Raw genomic sequence first — 22,329 nt, forward strand, 5'->3', positions numbered from 1 at the left:
ACACATGGCTTTCAGTGAATAAATGACAGTATGAATGTTTAAAAGGGTGATCATTATTCTCATTCTATGGGATGTTAAACAGCAGGGATTTGCTCAATTACTTTTCACATGAATGCAAAGCCATTAATAGGATCACATCTAATTTCTGCACCATAATTCCCCCACCCCTTTCCCCAAACTGCTAGAAATATGTATCCCTTTGGAATATAATTTTCATATTAATGTCCTGATTGTGAAAGATCTCACTGGAACACAACCTTGCCTTTTAAAACCATGGAAGTGCTGTAGTAGCTAAGTATTTTGAGCTCAGTGATTAGGCAAGCATCATCCCATTTAGCTTTCCACTGACATTAAGCCATGGGACAGTTTCTTGCTACAATGTGGAACTATGTTTTGGGATTTGGAGGGCTTATTGTTTGTCATACAGACCCATGAAAGGTAAGTTGGGGGCAAAATGTTACACCAGTGCAGAGCACCACCATAGTTGCCTTCAAAACGGTACAAATGCTATACAATAAAATGAAAACTTCATTTTGCTGCCTCTACTCCTTCAGTAGCTATCTGGAGTTCTTTTGCTCCCCAGCAAATGGGGTTCTGGCCCCTTCAAAGACCCAGTAGGACTCTTTTAGCATTGCACTTTGAAGACAAAAATCACTTGTATCTTCAGCAAACTCAACAGTAATGGTAAGTGAGATGTCCGATGCCACCATCTGTCTGATTTTGTTGGTTCAGTTGCTGCAACCAGATGACATGGACAAAGTATTTGCAGCAATGGGACCAACCATATCTCCTCTTGACTCTTTTTAAAAATAAAAATAAGCCCAGGGCTGAGTGAGACGAGTGGGTGGTGAACACAACCATGTCTGTAGGGGTAGTTTCTGTTGTTCCTAAGAAGGCAGTACAGCACCCACTTCTAAACAAGCCCACTCTCCACCCAATGGGACTGGATAATCACTGTTCAGCTGTAGGCACTCCACAATTACTTGAGAGAGCCATAGTGGAGCAAGTTCAGTCACCCTTGGAGGATATGAGTTATCTAGACCCATTTCATTCTGTTTTTTCACCTTGTCATGGGGTTGAAACACCCTTTATCAGCAGAATGAAACCTTGTCAATCTGCTTGATCTCTCATTAGCTTTCATCATTGACAATGATATTCTGCTAGATCAACTTTGGGAAATTGGGCATTGGAAGCACTGTTTAACAGTCATGGAATAGATTCAGAAAGTAATTCTGAGTGATTATTCTTTGTCCCTTTGACAATTTGGTTGTGAGCATCTGCAGGACACTATTTTGTTCTCAATGATGTTTAAGGTCAATATGAAGCCACTGGGAACAATTGTGATGTGAAGACAAGTGCCACTGTGTGCTGCATTGGGTGAGGCTGAGCAAGTCTTGGATCAGTGTCTGGATTAAGTGATGGACTGATAAGGGCTAATAAAATGAAACAGAGTCTTGGAAAGATGGAAGCCATTTAGGTGAGTGGTTCCCATTGAGTCTGGAAGATAGACTTATTGCCTTTTCTCCATGGGGTTGTATTTCCTTTGGAAGATCAGGCTTGTAGCCTGGGGGAACTGTGAGAACCATCATTGCTGTTGCAGTTCCACATGACCATGACAGCTGTGAGAGCCTTTTATTATCTTCAGATGGTTTGCCAGCTATGGTCTCACCTGGACAAAGATAGCTTGTTCACAGTGATACAGCTGCTAGTAACTTAATGACTGGCTTAAAGCAATGAACTCTGCAGGGCAGCCCTTAAGGCTGCTCCTGAAACTGGAACTAGTGCAGAATGTAGTAGTTTGCCTGTTGTCAGGAGCTGCCCCTTTTCAGCACGCATCCCTTTTGTGGCTGCCTATTCCTTAGATTGACTAGGCCAGATTTAAGGTTTTGGTACTAGTTTACAAAGCCCTAGGCAACTTGGGACCAGCATACCATAGAGAGTACCTTCATCCTTATCCTGAGGTCTTTGGAGGGCACACTCCTGGTGGTTCTGTATGGACCTATGGCCTGCTTCAAGTCCACTAGAAGAAGGATCTTCGAGGCAACTTCACTTCTGTGAACTCCCTCCCTTTGGAGGCTCCAACACTGTGCTGTTTTCAGCACCTGCAGATTTTCCACAACTGGGATTTGGAATTACAGGGCTGGTAGATTTTGTTCACAACAACTTGGCACCACACCCACTATCTCTCTAAACACACGTAAAATGATATTCTGAAGAGAATAAAACGAAAATATATGCATCAAAAGAACTTCCCTTATAATTACCTCCCAAATCAGCTCTAACTTAAATTCTTCTTAAGGATACTGTCCTATGGAGAGGCTGACAACCCTCCAAACACAGAGGATTAGATAGTGTTGCCTGGTCATAGAATTGTGATGCCTATTAATTTGCTCCCTCAAATTAATATCCTACTAATGCGGTGGTCTGAGGGCTTAATTTTCACAGTCATGTTAAAGATCAAGTCTCTGTGTCATCCCCTTACTAGGACCTATCCCTCACCAAAGTCTGACACTTTTTCTGGAGTGAGCATGCACGGGACTAGAGAGCAAATCCCTCTCAAATATACAACAGAGAAGTCCAGCAGCCAAGGTTGTAGTAAAGAGCAGAAAGCAAAGAATAAAAGCAAAAAGAGAAGCCTGGAAATTGAGGTTGAAGGAAAGTGGAGACAGGCAGAGAAGAAAAGAGAGAAGTTTAAAACTGGTGGTTAGGGGAAATGGGGGAGAAAACAGGAAGCAGGAGAAAAGTGGAGATTGAAGAAAATGGTTCAGAGAGCAGAAAAAGGGAAGTCTAGAAATGGAGGTTGCAGAGAAGGCTGAGAGGATCACAGAATCATAGAATAAGGTTAGAAGAGGCCAAGGAGGCCATTAGGTCCAATCCCCTGTTGGTGCAGGATACCAGTTATACCATCCCACTCAGATAACTGTCTAGCTTCTTCTTGAATGTCTCTAGTGTGGAAGAGCACAAGACCTGTCTTGACAGCTGTTTCCACTGTCAAAGAGAGAAAGATGGAAAGAAAGGCAGAGGGGATCTTCTTTACTAAAGCAAACTTATCTTGTTCTCTTGTATCACCACTAACAACACAGCAAGAAGCTAGGAAAAAGAAAAAGCAACCACTTCAAGGAGTCTTTTTTCTGATCCCAACGACTCCATTGCACTCTTTTTGCCCTGTTTGTTTCCCAGGCTATTCCAGAGCTTGACATATTCTTCCACACTCATTTTTCAAGTTCCACAAATTTCTCTTGCCCTGAAAAGCTATCTGAGGGCTAAGATAAACAGTCTATCAAGCATGGTGAAGCTACGCATGCTAATTATCTTCACCTCAGTGTAGGTGTGTGTGGTGGCCCCAGATTTAGATTTTAATTTTTCTGTTCCAGGAGGGGTGGATGAATTTAAACCTTTCTATCACCCTCTTAAGAAGCCTTTCCATACCTTTCTCTTAAGGTGTGAAATTTCAGGAAAAAATAGATGGGATGGAAACATTTAAATTTCACTTCCCAGAGTGTGGCAGTCCTGATCTGAATCAAATCAAATCATGTGTACTTGCATGGCAGTAAGGAAAACTAGCTTACATAGTTCTGCAATGCATACTAGCTAGAACATTACTTTAGCCCTAAATCACACCCTGTCTTCTTTTGTATGCTGACATGGCTTAGGAGGTGCCACTCTTGTGCAACTCCATCAAAAAGGCCGGAAGAGGGGAGGGTCAGGGGAGCCCTGCAGTGCCAGAGAACACCTCTGTGGGTGCGTTGTTGCATGTTGATGCCATACTGAGGATGCCAGAAATAGGGGGTTATTCCACAGACGCTCATTTGGTAGTCTCCGATAACTCTGCCCATATTTTTAGTGCCTGGAATATGCACACCCAGTTAAAGGTAAAGAAAGAGATATAACCTCTTATGCATATGGCAATCATACACATTTTTTTCTCTCTAGAGTTGTTTGTCAGAAAAACTCCAGAAGCTGAGTGGCAAGATACCTCAGCCATGAAACACTCCTGTATTCAGCTATTCTTAAGGAACCTCTCATTTGTTTTCAGAACTTGCATATCTCAGTGACTTGACTTGCATGCAACATGGCAAATTGTGACTTAATTAACTCACAATTTGTCACTGTTATTTGAAAACAGCTTGAACCGATAGGTCTGTAAATGAAATCACAGTAGAAGCAGCCCTTAGATTCAACACTGAGCATTCATGAAGTTGACCATTTGAAAAAAAATGATGATTTACCACCTATCTTAATTTCCATTTAACCAAACATTAATTGTATAGCTTGTAATTGACACTGTAAATTAAATTAAATTAAATTACACTGTAAATTGTACACTGTAATTTTCAGTGCTAATAATGCTTATTGGAAGAATGATTTCTTTGGATTCCTTCTCAGCACTCATATATCCTTATACACCTCCTATTTTTGCACCAAAAATAAGTGGTTAAATACCTTTCTCCTTTCCTCTGCAGCTTCCAGCTTTTTCTGGATTTCCTCAAGGGACAAATCTTTCTTCTTTGGAGAGGCTAAAGTTCGTGGTGCTTCAGAGATTGGAGAAGGTGGCTTTAAGATCAGTTCAAAAGCTTGGCCAGAGGCACGTTTGTTGATCTGTTTAACTTCCATATCTGTGAAGGTAAAGTTAAAATATCTAAACCAAACATTGGGCCCATATTTATTTTTGATGAAACACTAATGTGTGTGGCTTCTTGCACTGAGTAAATAAGTGTTAGAGACAATGTACTATAAGGTTTTACTGGTGTTACCTTTAATAACGCAATGCAGGAATACCAGTGGATGCTTTTAGTCAAAGAAGTGAGGCACTAGTTATTACAGCAATAAAGTAAGTCAATTATATAAGGTCAAGAATAATTATTTGGATCTTGGCTACAGTTGTTTAAGATTTGGTTGCAGTGATAGTCTGGTCAGCAAACTTAAAGAGAAGAGAATGTACGCTGGAGCAAAGGAATATCTGTAATAAGTTCAGGAAATTGGGCGTACATTAAATTGGATGTAGATCTTTATTTCACATCATGATACAGATGTGTGATCCTCTTCCACAGACCAAAAGAATAACAGTGGTCTCTAATTGGAATGGCAGTGTATACTGTACTTTTGCTGTTTTGGGTTCTTTCCCAGAATAATCCTTGTTCTTTTAAATACATGCATTGATTCTTCATTTTAAGAAGCCCAGTATGAGAAGGTAAACCATTTTACTAAGGCAGCTGAGACAACCGTTTGCTTAGGAAAACAATATCCACTGAAATTTACTTACCATCATATGTATATATGTTGATGTTGCGAGGCTCAGGGTAGAAACAGGAGCAGATCAAAGACAGCATGGACAGCTCCTTCATTTTTTCCTTGTAGGCTGAAATGAAAGACTATATTATTATCTTTCACTTTTTTTTGCTTCTGGTCTTAAGGGATTTTTATTTAGGCAATAATTAGTGTTACTGGCGGACTGCAAAGTTAATCGCTTGACTAAAACTTTGTGAATTTTTTTAGCACAGTTTCCCTTAAATCACTGCATTTTATTATGCATTATTTATTTAAGGTCACAATCCAGACCTCATCTAGGATGCCATTCAGTCTTGTGGTGCTGAGGTGCTGTGCCCATGCAGCTGGGCTGAACTGCTGCCCCGACCCTTGCAGCCGGCACCGAAAGAGCCATGCTTGCCATCTCCCCTCTCCCAGGTCATGACTAGGCCTCAGGGGAGGACAATAGGGGCAAGTGAGGGAAGGAAGCTGGACCGACAGGCTTTGTTTTTACTACATTCAACACCCATCCGCCTTCCTTTTCCCTCTGCTGCGTTAAATCCAGAGGGCTGAAAATGTCCATCTAAATAAATACCTGACAAGAGCTGCTGGGGAGGTGGCCCCCACCATGTCTTCTGCCAGGCATAAGGCACATGCAAGTCTCTGAGTCTGGAGGCTTATTGCTGGAGGCCAGTCTTGCCCCCTTTCCCCTTCCAAGCAGATCAAGACAAGAGGCTTCTAATTATAGTCTTTACTATGTTAAAGTAGACTAGGCAGGCTGACTTCATGATGTGAAGGAATATTGCAGAAGTAGTTGGCAAAAGCCATCAGCCAAGTTAGGCAGCCACCTATTTAGAACAACTACAGGTCAAACCAGGACGTTCATTCCAAACTGAATCCCACTGCTCTCTTCCAAACCAAAGGAAGTGAGCTCTACCCTCAGGGAGGCTCCTGCTGCTTGTAGGCCATGATAGAATATTTGTAATTGCACATAGTGTATGAATGTCACTTTAGGGCAGGGGTCTCAAACTCAACTTACCTGGGGGCAGTCTGGATGAGGCTGGGCCGCATCAAGTATTCCACCACCACGGTGGTGGTGGGCTGCTCATCCCACGGCCGGCCCGGGCACCACTGGTGCTTTGAAGGCCGCAGGGCCCCTCCCCTGTGCCCCACCCGTCCTGGCAATTGGCCTGCGGGCCGCGAGTTTGAGACCCCTGATTTAGGGTAACAAAAATTGTTCATCTGAAACAGCAGTCCAATTTGTAATCCTGTTCTCCTAGTAGAACAACAGGAAATAAATTGGGAAGATAGTTGTTAGCATCTGTTTGCTTAGCTGGGGGTGCTGGTCTTTCTCCATTGTTTGAGTTCACACTTTAGTAAAGAGTTTTTATCTTGGACTTTGCTGGCTTCCTTCTCTCTTCTGCAGTCTAACAATGAACCTGGTCATTGGGGGTTAGAGTTCCTGACAGCCAGAAGATGGGAACATCAGTTGGCCTGCTTGCTTGAGCTGATGTTGGACAATGATTATGCTCTACAGATGAGGGAGGTAAAGTGGAAGGCTTCAGTTTTCCCAAGCAAGGGCTTTAGGGACCTCAGCACCAAGAGCACTTGAGGACTGAAGCCTTGTTCCAGTTTCATCCTCCACCCATCCCACACTCCTTGGAAAGAGTCTCTTGCTTAGGTCTTCCTGACAGCCATCTTTGCCTAGTTCTCTGCTGACTGGAGGATGCAATGTGTGCCCAACTGCATTGATGCAGCCAAGCTTCCGTTAACTTTGTTTGAACAATAATTTCATTTTCTGAAAGAAACGTTTGTTTCCTCCTCTTCCTCTTCCTTGTAATAGCTTCCTCAGCATTGTTCAGTAACCAAGTTGGTGATCTCCTGGACTTGGTGGTAAGTTTTCTGATCTGTGGTAATCATAGTAGCGTATATTATTGCGATACTGAGTAATCCCAAGCACTCAGAATCAGGCAGATCTGACTTCTGTTTTCCTTTTCAGCTTATTAACAGCTTAAAAACTGTTACTAGGTGATAACATAGACATTCTTGCATTGGTGACCTGATTAATACATGTAGTACAATTAGAAAACAATGGCAAACAGTCATTTCATTCACCAACGAAGGATGTCTGTGTTACCATGAAAATATTTTGTGAATGGAAACTGTTAATGAGGTAATTATCACTTGTCTTTTCTACATTTAATTTTTCTTTGACCCCACAGTTTATAATGTTTATGATCTACCCACCATAAACAGTGTGTGTTTGTAAATCAACATAACATGTAGTGCATGTTAAATTCTAGCATTATAAATGAGTCAGTTTTTAAGATACTACATGTCTTTTTAGTGTTATTTTTGTAACACTCCTCTAGAAATTGTTACAAGAGACTTTCATGTGATTTTTGCCAAGAGAATACGATGGTCATAGCAAACACTCTTTTCCAACAACCCAAGAGACGACTCTACACATGGACATCACCAGATGGTCAACACAGAAATCAGATTGACTATGTGCTCTGCGGCCAAAGATGGAGAAGCTCTATACAATCAGTAAAAACTAGACCAGGAGCTGACTGTGGCTCAGATCATGAGCTTCTGGTGGCAAAATTTAGGCTTAAGTTGAAGAAAGTAGGGAAAAGCACCAGGCCACTCAGGTATGACCTAAATCATATCCCTGATGAATATACAGTAGAGGTGACAAATAGATTTAAGGAATTAGATCTGATAGACAGAGTGCCTGAAGAACTATGGGCAGAGGTTCCAACATTGTACAAGAGGTAGCAACTAAAACAATCCCAAAGAAAAAGAAATGCAAGAAAGCAAAATGGCTGTCTGAGGAAGCTTTACAAATAGCTGAAAGAAGGGAAGCAAAAGGCAAGGGAGAAAGAGAAAGATACAAACAATTGAATGCAGAATTCCAGAGAACAGCTAGAAGAGATAAGAATGCCTTCTTCAATGAACAGTGTAAAGAAAAAGAAGAAAACAATAGAATAGGGAGGGACCAGAGATCTCTTCAAGAAAATTGGAGATATGAAGGGAACATTTCATGCAAAGATGGGCATGATAAAGGACCAAAATGGCAGGGACCTAACAGAGGCAGAAGAGATTAAGTAGAGATGGCAAGATTACACAGAAGAACTATACAAGAAAGAGCTTAACGTCCCTGATAACCACGATGGGGTGGTCACTGACCTTGAGCCAGACATCCTGGAATCTGAAGTCAAATGGGCCTTAGGAACTCTGAGCAACAACAAAGCTAGTGGAGGTGACAGTATTCCAGCTGAGCTATTCAAAATCTTAAAAGACGATGCAGTAAAAGTGCTACACTCAATATCCCAGCAAATTTGGAAGACTCAACATTGGCCGCAGGATTGGAAATGGTCCACTGATTGGTTCAAAATTGAGAAAGGAGATTGGCAAGGCTGTATACTGTCGCCCTGCCTATTTAACTTATATGCAGAGCACATCATGAGAAAGGCGGGGCTAGATGAATCACCAGTTGGAATTAAGATTGCTGGGAGAAATAGCAACAACCTCAGATATACAGATGATACCACTCTAATGGCAGGAGGGGAAGAGGAACTAAAGAGCCTCTTGATGCAGGTGAAGGAGGAGAGTGCCAAAGTTGGCTTGAAATTAATCATTAAGAAAACTAAGATCATGGGATCTGGTCCTCTCACTTTCTGGCAAATAGATGGGGAAGAAATGGAGGTAGTGACAGATTTTATTTTCCTGGGCTCCAAGATCACCGCAGACGGGGACTGCACTCAAGAAATTAAAAGACACTTGCTCCTGGGGAGGAAAGCTATGGCAAATCTAGACAGCATACTGAAAAGCAAAGACATCACCCTGCCAACAAAAGTGCGTATAGTCAAGGCTATGGTTTTCCCAGTTGCAATGTATGGCTGTGAAAGCTGGACCGTAAGAAAGGCTGAGCGCCAAAGGATTGAGGCCTTTGAATTGTGGTGCTGGTGGAGACTCCTGTGAGTCCCTTGGACCGCAAGGTGATCAAACCAGTCAGTCCTAGAGGAAATCAATCCTGACTGCTCTTTAGAAGGCCAGATACTCAAGATGAAACTCAAATACTTTGGCCACCTAATGAGAAGGAAGGACTCCCTGGAGAAGAGCCTAATGCTGGGAACAATAGATGGCAGAAGAAGAAGGGGACGGCAGAGGATGAGATGGCTGGATGGAGTCACTGAAGCAGTTGGTGTGAGCTTGAGTGGACTCCAGGGGATGGTGGAGGACAGGAAGGCCTGGAGGAGTGTTGTCCATGGGGTCGCGATGGGTCGGACACGACTTCGCAACAAACAACAACAACAAGGTTGCAATATGGATGAACTGATATTGAAACCAAGAAACAAACATTTTTTTGAAAAAAGTGTGCTTAATGACAAATACAGTTGTATCTAGGGCATGCTATCTTATTTGTCAACAGTAGTTACTTCTAATTCTATGGAAGCAATGCAATGAGCTGTTCTTTGTTTTAGGCTGGGTTAGTTCTTTAGCTTTCCCTGGATTAGTTCAACTGTTTTATTAATCATATACATAGGACAGAACAGCAGCAATTCCTTGCTCTGTTGCTTATCAGGCGGTGAAGCAGGATGTTTGGGGCCAGGTCCTTGAGTCAGGGGAGCTGTCCTGGCGGTCCAAATGTATTTGCTCAGCCTGAAGTTCCCCATCATGGCAGTAGACCCTGATTCTTGTATTTGAAGTGCTTTAGGACTACTGATTAAACGATACATATTTTAATTATTTCTAAAATACCATAGAAGAATTCCAGATCAATGACAAGTTCAGTAAGCGACTAACAACAACAGCGACTAACAACAACAACGACTTCACGACTAACAACAACAGTTCAGGTTATTTTTCATCATGATGGACAGGGCAATCTTAGGGATGGCATCAGAGGAGTAGTCTGAGGTCAGAAAAATCTGAAGCATCCAATTCCTTGCTGGCAGGGCAGAAGGGAAGCAGATGCATTTGCTATTTCTCTCTCTCTCTCTCTCTCCAGAGAGAGAGAAAGAGAAAGAGAAAGAAAGAAAAGATATTGCCTCCCATTGGGAGGGAATTAATTTAGACCAGCTTCAGGGCTAGTCTAAATTTACAACATTGTTCGGGGCAAGGATGAGAGCTAGGAGTTATCATGCAGCCTCTAGAAGACTCCTCTTTGGAGCACAACTTGACAGCTACACATATGACTCCCACAGGAATTGCACAAAATTGCACAAAAGAAAATAGATTCATTCCCAAGGAACACTTTGATAAGGCCTTGTGTTCTGATAGTCAGTCTAGAGTTATTTGCATTTCATTCTATGCAGAGCAGCCATTTGGTCTTTATTCAGATTATAAAACAGAATTGAATCCTTTTACTTGTCAATTAAGCAGAAACATGCATCTTTGTCTGGCTTAATCTCAGTGACTGATATCAAAATCAGGAGGAAGGCAGACAATGAACAAAATGCAGTGTTTATAAAGGACATGAATAGGTTTATGCAGGTTTTGAGATTATCCTATACAGATTAGTGTAGGAGGGCAAGGTATATACCATATAGAACAGATGACAGTGCCTATTTGCACACATTGTGAAATAGTCACATGTATATATTTTTGTTGTAATAGTGACCTTGTGTGTGCACTTCTGCACCTATTCAACTATAACGGAGGAAGTGGCCTGATTTTAATTCAGGGATGCAGTACTTCAAATAACTTATAACACTGTGAGAGATACATGCCTGTTGCCATGGATTCCACTAAAATAAAAGCATAATTAGGGTTCTGAGAAAGATGCATACCAGAACTGTAGAAACCATGATCCTGGGTTCAGACAATGCAACAAGCCATGGTGGTATGGAGAAACCACAGAACAAACCATTGTCCCTTATATTAGTTTCTTAAGGCCAAATGTATGATGGTGAATTACCATTACTTGGTTCAAACAATGAAGCAGGCCAACAATGGTAAAAAACCACCATGGCTTGGCATGTTGTCTGAACTCAACCAGTGTTCAGGGGCTGTTGATTCATTCCCTTCAATGCAGTATACAGTAGCCGCATATGACCCTCAATATTCATAGTCATTAATCAAAGAATCAAAGAATAGTAGAGCTAGAAGGGGCCAGACTGGGGCCATCAGGTCCGAACCCCAGCCCAGTGCAAGACTCTAAGTTAAACCATTTCTCTCAGGTGGCTGTCCAGTTGCATCTTGAATGCCTCTAGTGTGGGAGAGCCCACAACCTCCCTAGCTAATTGGTTCCATTGTTGTACTAACAGTCAGGAAAAAAATCCTCATATCTAGCCAAAATCTGGCTTCCTGCAGCTTGAGCCATTATTCCATTTCTTGCACTCTGGGATGATCAAGAAGAGATTCTGTTCTTCTTCTGTGTGACAGCCTTTCAAGTGCTTGAAGAGTGCTATCATATCTCTCCTCAGTTTTTTTCTTCTTGAGGCTAAACATGCCCAGTTCTTTTAACTTCTCCTCACAGGGCTTTGTTTCAAGTGTGCTGATCATCCTTGTTGCCCTCCTCTGAATTGCATCCAGCTTTTCCCCATCTTTTTTAAACTGTGGTGCCCAGAACTGGACACAGTACTCCAGATGAGGCCTCACCAGTACTGAGTGAAGGGCAACTAGCACTTTACAGGATTTGGAAGTGATACTTCTATTGATGCATCCTAAATAGCATTTGCCCTTTTTGCAGCCACATCACACCGTTGGCTTGTGATCTACAACAATTCTAAGATCCTTCTCACTTGCAGTACTGTTCTGCAAAATAGAGTTTGGCCCTTGGGCTGATAAAAGGTTCAAAGTTAGGGTTAGGGTTCTGGTAAAGTGTATCTTAAACACAAATGACCTCTCAAAATACTCTCTTCTTTGTAGGCAGAGAAAATGGGTGAGGGGACAAAACTGCCAAATTCTCAACTGGCTTTCACAGATATAGATAACCACCAGCAGCAACTTAGCACAGCTGCTTTCCTTTCTTGTAACTCTTTTTGTATCGCCACTACTTGGTGCCTAGCTCCAGGTGGAGCTCGTGCCATGCCAAACTCTGTCCCCCAGTTTCCTGAAGGTTCTACCATGGAAGAGGCTTTCAGTGTTCTGCCTTATTCTCAGGGTGTTTCAATCTTAAGATTAAGTTTTAATCTTAACCAGTGTCAGTTGCTGCAAGAGTTAAAACTGGGGCATCTAGAATGAGAAGTAGAACATGTTGTGCTGTGGATGGAGTTCCTGGATTGCAGGAGAAGCAGAGGAGGCACAGCTGTTGGGTCATTTGGAGGTAATAGAGTCATTTGGAGGTAATAGAGTCGCTGTATAAATGCAAACATTTCCCCTTTTTTCAAGGATGGCTGGCTTAGATGCTTATTCTATTGGAAATATGATCTTGTTTGAAAGGTTGTCCTTCTGTCTTTATATAAGGCACAATCCTGTGGCCTCCTAACATTGCGGGTGATTCTGTGACCTCAGTGCTGGGACTCTGGAGGCTGAATTGCCTGCCCACTTCCAGCCAGTGTGGAAAGAACCACCTTAGCTGCCCTTCTGAAGTCACAAATTGGCCTTGAAGATGATGAACAAAAGCAATGTGCCAAGGGGATAGGAAAGGAAAGAGACAGGTGTCAATTGCTGAGTAAATGCATAGGATTGTATTGCCAGGCTGTAATCCTCTATACAAGCCTTGTCCAACATGGTGCCTTCCAGATGATCTCAGCATTCCTGACCATTGGTAATGCTGGGTAGGTCTGATGGGAGTTGAAATCCAAAGCATCTGAAAGGTACCAGGTCGGGGAAAGTCTGCTATAATGCTCACCAATTGAATTTAATTGGACTGACTTCTGGGTAGATGTGCATGAAATTTCACTGTAAATAAATTATTTCAGTAGTTGCAGACAGAAAGGCATACAAAGAAAATTGGCAGAAAGAGCACAGCATAATCCTCCCCTGTCTCATTGTGTGGTTTTAGTTGTTTAGCAAACTTTTCAGTATGTATTTGAGTTCCTGACCCAGAATCTGACTGAATGTTATGCCTTGAGAGAGAGGCCACAAATGGTAAAGATAAGAGATTCAAATTAGATGGAGCATAAAATGCAGGCCACAAAAAGGGCTTATTTCCTTTAGTGTATTATAATTGTATTTACATTGATCTTTCATTGAGTCATTGGCAAAATCAGTCTCTGGGTTTTAGAGGTTAAGTGATTCAGATATGGTGGATGCTTTCAGGCTTGTATTAAAGATGCAGTCTGAGGCCTGTGTTTTTTTTTTCAGTGTCAAACTGGAGGTCAAAACACACACGTCAGCTCTGTAGCATGAAGCTGACCCTTCTTGAAGAGTGTGTGTGTGTGTGTGTGTGTGTGTGTGTGTGTGTTTAGTTGAAAGTACTGTGCAGGGCTCTTATATAGGTCAGGAGCACAATGATCAGTGACGGAGGTTTAGAATTCCTAAAATCCATACTCTCTTTGAGCAGAGATTATCATGTCCTCACTGGTGGAATCTTTCTTTGAAAAAGAGCTATTGTTCCTGGAAACCGAGAACACCCCAAATTAGGCACTGTTACCAAAACAGTCCTCAGGGAAGGATGACTGTAGGTCCATGCTTGCCAAGGGGAAGGGGCTATACTGACTGAGCAACCTCCTTCCACTCACAGGACTGGCATTGCTTCAGATGGCAGGCTGCCAGCCTCTGATGAGAAGGAACTCTTGCTTGCAAAGAAGGATTCTTCAGAAGAAAGTGCGTTCTTACATTTAGGGATCCAGGCAGAGAGCTGTAATGGCAGGGGCTCCACAGCCTCTGGCAGTAAATACCTTCCCCGTCTACCAAACTAGGGCTGGAAATGATTTCTTAGCTTGAGTGTCTATTACCTTGTGCCCTGGATTTTGTGATTACTCTGATATTTCAGTTCCTTCTTGACTCAGCTTCTGACTGTGGAATGTACCTGATTGCCTAAACGTGTTTTGATCTTGGCTTGCTATCATGACCACTTTTGCTTTACCCTGTTCTCCACTTGACTGACATCTTCACACTTAAATAATTGCCTCGCAGTTTCACTTAGAATCAGTTTCAGCCAAATCAGGAGAGTTTTTAAAGTCCTCGGTTGGTGCAGCAAACCCCCCTTTTTGTGCACTCCCTTTGCTCTGGAGCTAGGATGGATTTGGAGAACAAAACAGCTGGGTGGGAAAGTAAAGACCTCCCCCCTGCATGTGATAGTCCCAGTTCAAATTAGGGTCCTGCAGATTTCTCAGTAGAAGCAAGAGGGTCAATTGTTTGACAGGAGTTTTTTCTTTTGTAATTTGCAGTTGGTATTTCATACTTTAGAACAGTCACAATGAAGACAATATTATGAACAAAATTGCTTTTGTTACTAGAGGCTCCTGGAAATAACTCAGCTAGGAAGTATATTAGCATTATTTTTTCAAAATGTTGGTTTAATTTGACAAATCTGATTTTTTTCTTTAGATTGCTTAGGTTGACCATTGAAATATAGCTATTAAAATGGTAATAAGCAATGATCACAAAGTGAGCTAATGTTTAGTATTGTTTTAATTAGCAATGTGTGTTTCCACATTGCACCCTGCAACTTAGCTTACAATTAATCCCTAATATGTTAATGGGAAACTGAAACAGACACAATATGCTTAAGGTTTGCAAAATATGTCCAGAGAAGTAGGATTTGAATCTTGATCTTATTGTTCCAAGGGCAAGTCTTTAGTTTCCAGACTGCATATCACCTCCCAGACTGTAATGTCAAAATGTACAGCTTGATATATTGGATGAGTAGGTTTACTCTGTGTAGTTAAGTGGATGGTTGCATTGGATAACCTGACAGCTGTCCTTCTCAAGATTGATTTTCTTCCATGCATAAGAAAACTCTAAGAATGAAACTTGGCTGCAGGAAACATGTGAGGGATCATCTTACAATATATATGTGTATGGAATTTCAGTCACAGTTTTGTAAAGTTTTCTGTCTACTTTATGGAGTATTCAGTTCCCTCATTACACCTTGATATAATTCATATTAAAAAGTATTGAGGCAATAGAAGACACGCACAGTACAAACAGAACAAAAGGCTCTGAGAAGTCAGCTGATTCATACTATTTTAGATGAGTTCATACAGGTCTCTGCTGAAACATTTGGTTTTAGGACCAATCTACAAGCTGGCATCAAAGGTATTATTGTAGATTCCATATCATGCACGACCTCTATACATACTGTAGAGCTTCAGTGTCTATTACTTTGTCTCCTGGACCTTGCCCTGTAGTTGCTCTTGGCCTTTGAACTCTTGCTTGACTCCGCTTCTGACTGAGAAATGCACCTGATTGCCCAACTGTGTTTTGACCTCTGCTTGCTATCTTGATGAGTTATTTGCCTTAGCCTTTTGCCCATGCAATGCCTTTATTGTGCACTTGTCATTTCCTTCTCGTGGTTGTTTATGAATTTTTAGATGATATTATGACTCTTAAGTTTCAGTTCTGGTTTTAAAAAGAAATTTCAGAAAGAGAGAGGTGTTTGGCTTTGTTTGTTTTTTGAGCAGGGAAAATGTTGGTGGAAGAGAGTGATTTGCCTCCTCCTGTATTTGAACTGTTCTGCTATACCACAGTGTATAAACTGATTTGATTGGAAAACAGTGCACCTGAGCAGTGCTTGAGCCAAAGACTGAGCCCACAACATGGTACCACTGATGGCCCCATCTGGTGCCAACCTGGACTTCCCATTCAGCATTGCTGAAAACATCATGGACCATGTATGGCACTTCTGCGTGTCCTTGCTGCCAGTCACTCCTGAGATACATTCATTTATCTAGAAGCTTGTAGTTGTGCTTTCAGGTGAGATTAGGCCTGTACTCAGCTTAGGCCTGTACTCAGCCTAATTCTTAGTTCAGGTGGATGCCATCAAAAATCCCCCTCACATGCAATGTCAGTATCTGCAAAATACATTATATTTTGAGGGATCTAAGATGGTGGCACAGAACGGAACAGAGCTGTGTCATTCCATCCCAACATGAAGCTTCTGCCTGCTGGGTGAATAAAGAATCCAGGGGTAGAAGAGTGGCTTGTGCTGACAGCAAGACATAGCACTGGGCTGTCCTGCCAATGGAAGCAGTAGGGTCAGGCAGGGAGGTGGTTTTGGTTCCAGCAATGCCAGGTGGAAGACACTGCATGTTGCGACCTCTGAATCGAGGCTTTCCAGTTTTAACAGTCACTGTGTTGTTACCATGATCCAGGACTCAGAAGTTTCAGCAGTAGAATTTGGGAGTACAAAGAGCTTTGAGACAGTTAGAAATCCCTCTCTGGCAGTGCGAGGCATCTGTGTAGAGTGGAAAATCTGTTGGATTCCCCAGTTTGTGGCTTCCTGGACTCCAGTCTGCTTTGCAGTGGCCCAGAGTCCATGCTCATCAGGAACTGAGTCCTCATGCTGCAGAAGTGGCACCATTCTTCAGTGTGCGCAGCTGCTGCCGGCAGCAGTGAGCAAGAAAGGAGATCGATTGCTGGGAATGGCTGGCATACCAGCTTGCTGGACCCCTTTTCCACATGTAGCACCATTGCCAGGAGCAGCAAGCAGGGAAGAAGTTTGGCTCCTGGGAATGGTGGCTGCCATGCCTGCTCACTGCTCTTCTCTTTCACATCCTACAGCCACTTCTGATGCAAAAGGTTGCCAGTTACAAAACTGGAGTTTGTGAGTATTTGCAGACTTCCTCTTGGCTTAGCTCACTTTGCAGGACCAGGCTGGGTACAAATTATGGAGGGACAGATTCTGAAAGGACACCACTCTCTGCATCAGTCACTTGAGAATCTCATCTGCAAAGAACAGCACTCCTTCTATCTCCTGAACATGTCTCTGTGTAAACTTGTACTTTGCTCCTGAGGGGCACATGCTAATGCTGGGTGTGGCACAGCCAGAACTGGTGCTGGAAAGGGCCTTGAATCTTCCTCTACTTCCATTCACACACACTCACATGTGGAGTGTCAAGCCCCACTGGAGGAATCTTTCTGTGAGGAGAAGTTATTGCTCCCAGAGACAACCAACATCAATGAGCTGAATGTGGTAGGACACCAGGGGAATCCTGGGTCCTCAGGGAAGAGGCTCATGCTTTTGTTCCAATAGGAAGAGGAAAGTTCCCTGAGGCAGAGACCACCTAGCCCCTGAGAGTATTGTTGTCTCAAGAAGCAGGCCAGGAGGTCTCCTTTAAAAAGAAGTGTTTGAATAAAAGGGATCTGTACTTAATGTGGTGAACTGTCCTGTGCTGCTTGTAAAATATTTATTTCTACATTTGCATCTATACATCTAAATTTGCATAGACAAATGTTATTTAATTATTTAAGTATTTAAAACTTTTGTATCCTGTCCTATACATAGAAGTCTCAGAATGGTTCATCAACAAAGGCACAGCATCTATAATAAAAGATCAACTAAAATAAAAATAATGGGAAAATAAAAAAGTTTTGACCTGGCACCAAAAAGAATAAAGTGTCGGTGTCAGGTGCATCTCTCTGGGGAGCATGTTCCACAACCATGTTCTATGCACCACTGTGGAGAAGACCCTTCTCTGGGAAGCCACTCTCCTACTCCAGGTAGCCACTCTCCATCACAGTACTTTTTGCTGGTGCATTTCCCCCTTCAGCCCTTCTACACCCTTGTCCATGCCACTGGATTTTGGTTCTTCTGCAGAGTTGAGTCTTGAACAAGAGAATGTTTGGGGCAGTGGGGAGGGGGCTTTAGATTGGCTCAACGTGGAATTGCAAAGTATTTTTTTTAATTATATACTAACAAGAATCAGAAGAAGCGATTTCAATATGCATGGCTACATAACAATGTATTGTTAAGAAACTAGACTCTTTCTCCTCCCACCCCACACATACCTCTTACACAAAATAAACAAAAATATATGTACATTTCTTTCTTTTTTTTTTTTGCATATGTACAAAATGCAGCAGAGAGACCTGCCAAACATATGAATGAACCATTCTTTCCATGGGATCCTTGCCAACCTAAACTGTATTTTAACTATTCTTAGGGTACAAATTAAGATCAAAATCATATTTATTGGTGGTTATGAGCTCTCTGATGCCAACAGGTAATAGCTTGGGAGACTCAAAATTGCCGTCTTGCAGTATTTTCATTCATATGATTCTGTTTGAATAAGCTAGAGGAAATCCATTTATAGACTCATAATTGTTATGGTCACTTCTGACATGAGTTAATGGGTCAATTTTGCTGAGCTAATGCAAACTCTTTGTTAAAATGAAATTTTAATAGAGCTTTTTATTTTCCACTAGAGGAAAGTGAATTCTCTTGTACTACTTGCAGTGTGCCTGAGAATAGAGGTCTATAGGCTGCCAGTCAATTGGATTCAAATTTTTAAAAGTATGTTCAAGCATCCTTTATCATGTGGTTGTGTGGAATATAAGTAAATACATCACAGAGAGCACCAGGGAAGGAGTTAAAAGGACTGGATTCTAGGATATTCTTTTCTTATCTGACTTATAACAGCCATCCTCAATCTAGTGTTCTCCAGATGTGTTTGACTACAGTGCTCAGCATCCCCAGCCATCTTGGGACCAAACCTTTTTGAATTATTTGTGGGGATAGAGTGAAAATGCCCTTAAAGATTATTTTGATCATCAAATGGCTCTAAGAAATTCTTAAGACTTTGCATGAGGAGTGTGTGTGTATGCCTTTTCATAATTTCAATCAAAGTAACAGATGCTAAAGGTTGTTCTTCCTTAAACAAACAAAAAAACTCCACACCTTAACCTGTAAAGCTGCCACCCTGCAGTTTGGCACTGCTTACTTCCTCACAGAATGCTCTATAGAAACAACAGTACATTGTAGCCCCCTTAAGAAACAAAGGGAAAACAGGGAACTGGGGCATGGGTTAGTCAATGAATAATTCTGAGACCAACAAGCTAAAGGAGCCTGGCAGCTGGACTGTCAATTGCCTGAAAGGCAACTTGTGTATATGATCCAAGGCAGGCAGCAGAAATAGGAGAAAGTCCCTGGTGGCTGCCATACAGGACAGTGGGGATGAATTTAGCTTAATGAATTACAAGTTCTGTAGATCTAATTTATTTTTTGAGGATATCTGAAGAATGATGCACAATGACATTGATTATTTGACAGTGTTCTATAAGTGGCATGCAATCATTTTAAAATTGCTAACTGAAGTACAAAAGTATGTAATATTTGATAGTAACTGATGGGTGACATTCAGTTGCACTGAAGAGAGCTGATGTCTTTTTGATACTGCATAATTGCTGAAATCAAAACAAAGGGCAGGATAATCCTGCAGCTGCTAGACATCGTCTACACAGTCATAGAGTATTTTGGAGTCCCAGCTTTGGAAATTTGATATGAAGTGGGGTTCTGGGCTCAGTGCACCTCCTCTGACCACACAGCTGGCATAGAAAGAACTGCTTCTTGCATTTTCACCCTCTGAGAAGGGGCTTTGTCAACATTCCTGGGGGACAGGAGGGGACGAAGTAGCCTGCCAGTGGCTCAGTCTTTCTTCCTCTTCCTCTTAGGCACCACATTTCAACAGCTGAACTTGACTAAGTGTGTTGCAGGGTCAGGGAAGTGCAGAGGTGACCTTCACTACTGTGTTCCTTCTGTCCAGTGTAGAATGTCTATAACTTCCAGAATTCAGAGTATTATGAGCATCTCAACTGCACTGTTCTCTAAGAGGCATTAACAAAAGCAAACCACACAAAATTGTAATTCTGAAGCAACATTTCCCATTCCAGGTTAAACTGAAAATTCATATTTTGATCTTCAAATATAGAAAAGGGAAAATCAGCTTCCTTCTTCCTAAATGAAGTCCACTATGTCTAATCCCTGGGGGAAAATGTATTGCTGATGAAAACTTAATATGATACTTGGTGGTGGTGAGGAGAGTGAAAACTGTAAGATATGGCACTGCAGAAAATGGCATTGAAAAAGCACAATGTGTTTCTGTATGAAGGACGTGCCATTTGTTTGATATTTTCAACACTTATTCAGATTAGGAAAATTTAATTCAACAGTCAACTCCATTAGTCCAAATTCTTGATACTCAGTTGAAAATTTGCCAGTATTGTACAACAGGTTTTTTTGTCCTCAAAGGAGTCTCTTATGCTTTATTTATTAAATTTATATTCCTCCTTTCTACCAAAAATGGTGCTGAAGTCTCCCATTTAGAGTGAGTAAGTGTGTGTGTGTGTGTGTGTGTGTGTGTGAGAGAGAGAGAGAGAGAGCAAGCGAGCGAGCATGTGCACAGGGAGGACAGGCAGGCACACAATTAGGGGTAAGGTACACTTTGTAACTTACACAAGACTTGATAAATACTGTCAATTAAAATTGCTTTCAGTCCCAGCTTTCATGTTTCCTTCTGATACTGCAGCTGCCAACCCTTATGAAGTGTCCAAACTTGGCTAAACCTGAAGCATGTGTGCTACACATAGTAGAGATACCCAGACAGATAGTATGGCAAAAGTTTCTGCTTGTCTCTGTAGTGCTATGTTTGTGTCTTCTTCTTGGCTCATTGCATTTGAGCTGCAGAAGTGGGAATGGTGCATAGAACATGCTGGAATGGTACTGTCTAATGTTATGGTTTTGTCTTGTGGGCATTTGGCAAAAAGTGAATGCATGTAAGGAAGCACTGGGACTGGTCACCAAGTGTTAAGGTAACTGTGAAGTGAAAGCACACAGACACAATTTACAGGTATGCATGGCATAAGGAAACAGCAGTAGACTACCAACAGGTGAAGAAGAGAGAAGAAGAAAGGCAACATCACTGGGAGGGAAATGGAACATGAAAGCCAATGGGTTGTATTAAGTATGACAGGTAGAATTTTTCCACTAACATGGAATTTCATGCAATTGCTAGCAGTAAATCCAATGTAGACAACACGCAGCCTAATGCAGCCATAATGAGTTGTGCAAGGGAGTGTAGAACAGTATCAGAAATAATGGCTAGTGCATTGGTTTTTGCCACAGCATGTGAAACAGCTTCTAGAACAAGTTATGCAAAGGTCCATGAATGGGCTTGTTGAACTTCCTCCATCAAAGTACTGGATTTGACCCTTGTGCAAAGATAAAAATGGGGATTCTGCAGCAGTGAAAGATTTGGACTAGCAGAATGAGACTGTTGGATGTATCCCAGTGACTTAGTGGCCTGAATGTAGAGGAGTTTCACTAGTGCATTGTATGTCAGTCTCATCTGTTGCGGGACATCATCCTAACTAAATATGTAGGGGTAATTGCAAAATATTTATTTGTGCCTAGGCAAGAAAGCATCTTGCTACTATGCTGAAATCTAAGCACAGCAAAGACACTCGTTTCATTTTTATCCTTGAGTCATGATGAAGCCTCTGGTACTAAGCAATTTCATGGAGCCCACCTTTTAAAATTTCTATTCTTGTCATTATAATTACATCAAACATCAATTTTAGTGGTGGTTGACTGGAATGGGTTGCCCAAAAGCCATTTCTTTAGTCTAGTTTAGATAAAACTAAAATGTACATGTTTTACATTATGTTTTGAAGCTCAAACTATTCTGAAAAAGCTGCTTATTTTAAGAAAATAAGCCCCTATAATGACATAATCTTCAAGTGTCATTTTTAGTATCTTGCATGAAAATATTAATCCCAAAATAAAAACATTCATTATCAATAGCACTTTTCCTCCCTGAAAATTCTATTTTATTTTGATAACGACTGCACCATAAATATCAAATATAAAACAGCACATTATGTGATTAAAGGAAAACCTGGTTTTGTTCTTGGATTCCCCTAGGAAAACCTAACAAAAAAAGTCTTATCAGCCTTGAAAATGTCTGGGTTAGAAAGCACACATGTGCTTCTGGCTCTCATACGTGATATAAATGCTTATTATAATTCTACATCGTACCAAAATATGGTTTCTGAAAAAGGTTCTTAGATCAGCCTAAGGCTGTGATGCACAAATTCTACAAATGGATCTACTGAGCCTTGCATTTGCTATGCATTAAATGAGTGTATTTAAGTTTAAGCTAGTAGTAATGTGACTAAGATCTAAAGCTGTGCAGAGAAGAAACAGGTTGGAGACAGGCAATATATTAAGAAAAATCATATAATGGC

General features: G+C 41.5%; 1 protein-coding gene across 1 annotated transcript in view; it reads right to left on the reverse strand.

Annotated features, from left to right (window-relative positions):
• The window catches only part of STMN2 (stathmin 2), a 9,235-nt gene extending 3,863 nt beyond the window's left edge, over positions 1–5,372 (reverse strand). The window contains exons 1-2 of the mRNA XM_044424025.1: positions 5,264–5,372; positions 4,444–4,616 (exon numbers count right to left, since the gene is read on the reverse strand). Coding sequence (XP_044279960.1) covers positions 4,444–4,616; positions 5,264–5,345 — 255 coding nt within the window. The 5' untranslated portion in view covers positions 5,346–5,372. The remainder of the gene's footprint in view (positions 1–4,443; positions 4,617–5,263) is intronic.
• Between the last annotated feature and the right edge of the window lie 16,957 nt (positions 5,373–22,329).

The sequence above is a fragment of the Varanus komodoensis genome, unplaced genomic scaffold (assembly GCF_004798865.1).
Source record: "Varanus komodoensis strain SLA01 unplaced genomic scaffold, ASM479886v1 scaffold14_1, whole genome shotgun sequence".
NCBI classification, from domain to species: domain Eukaryota; kingdom Metazoa; phylum Chordata; class Lepidosauria; order Squamata; family Varanidae; genus Varanus; species Varanus komodoensis.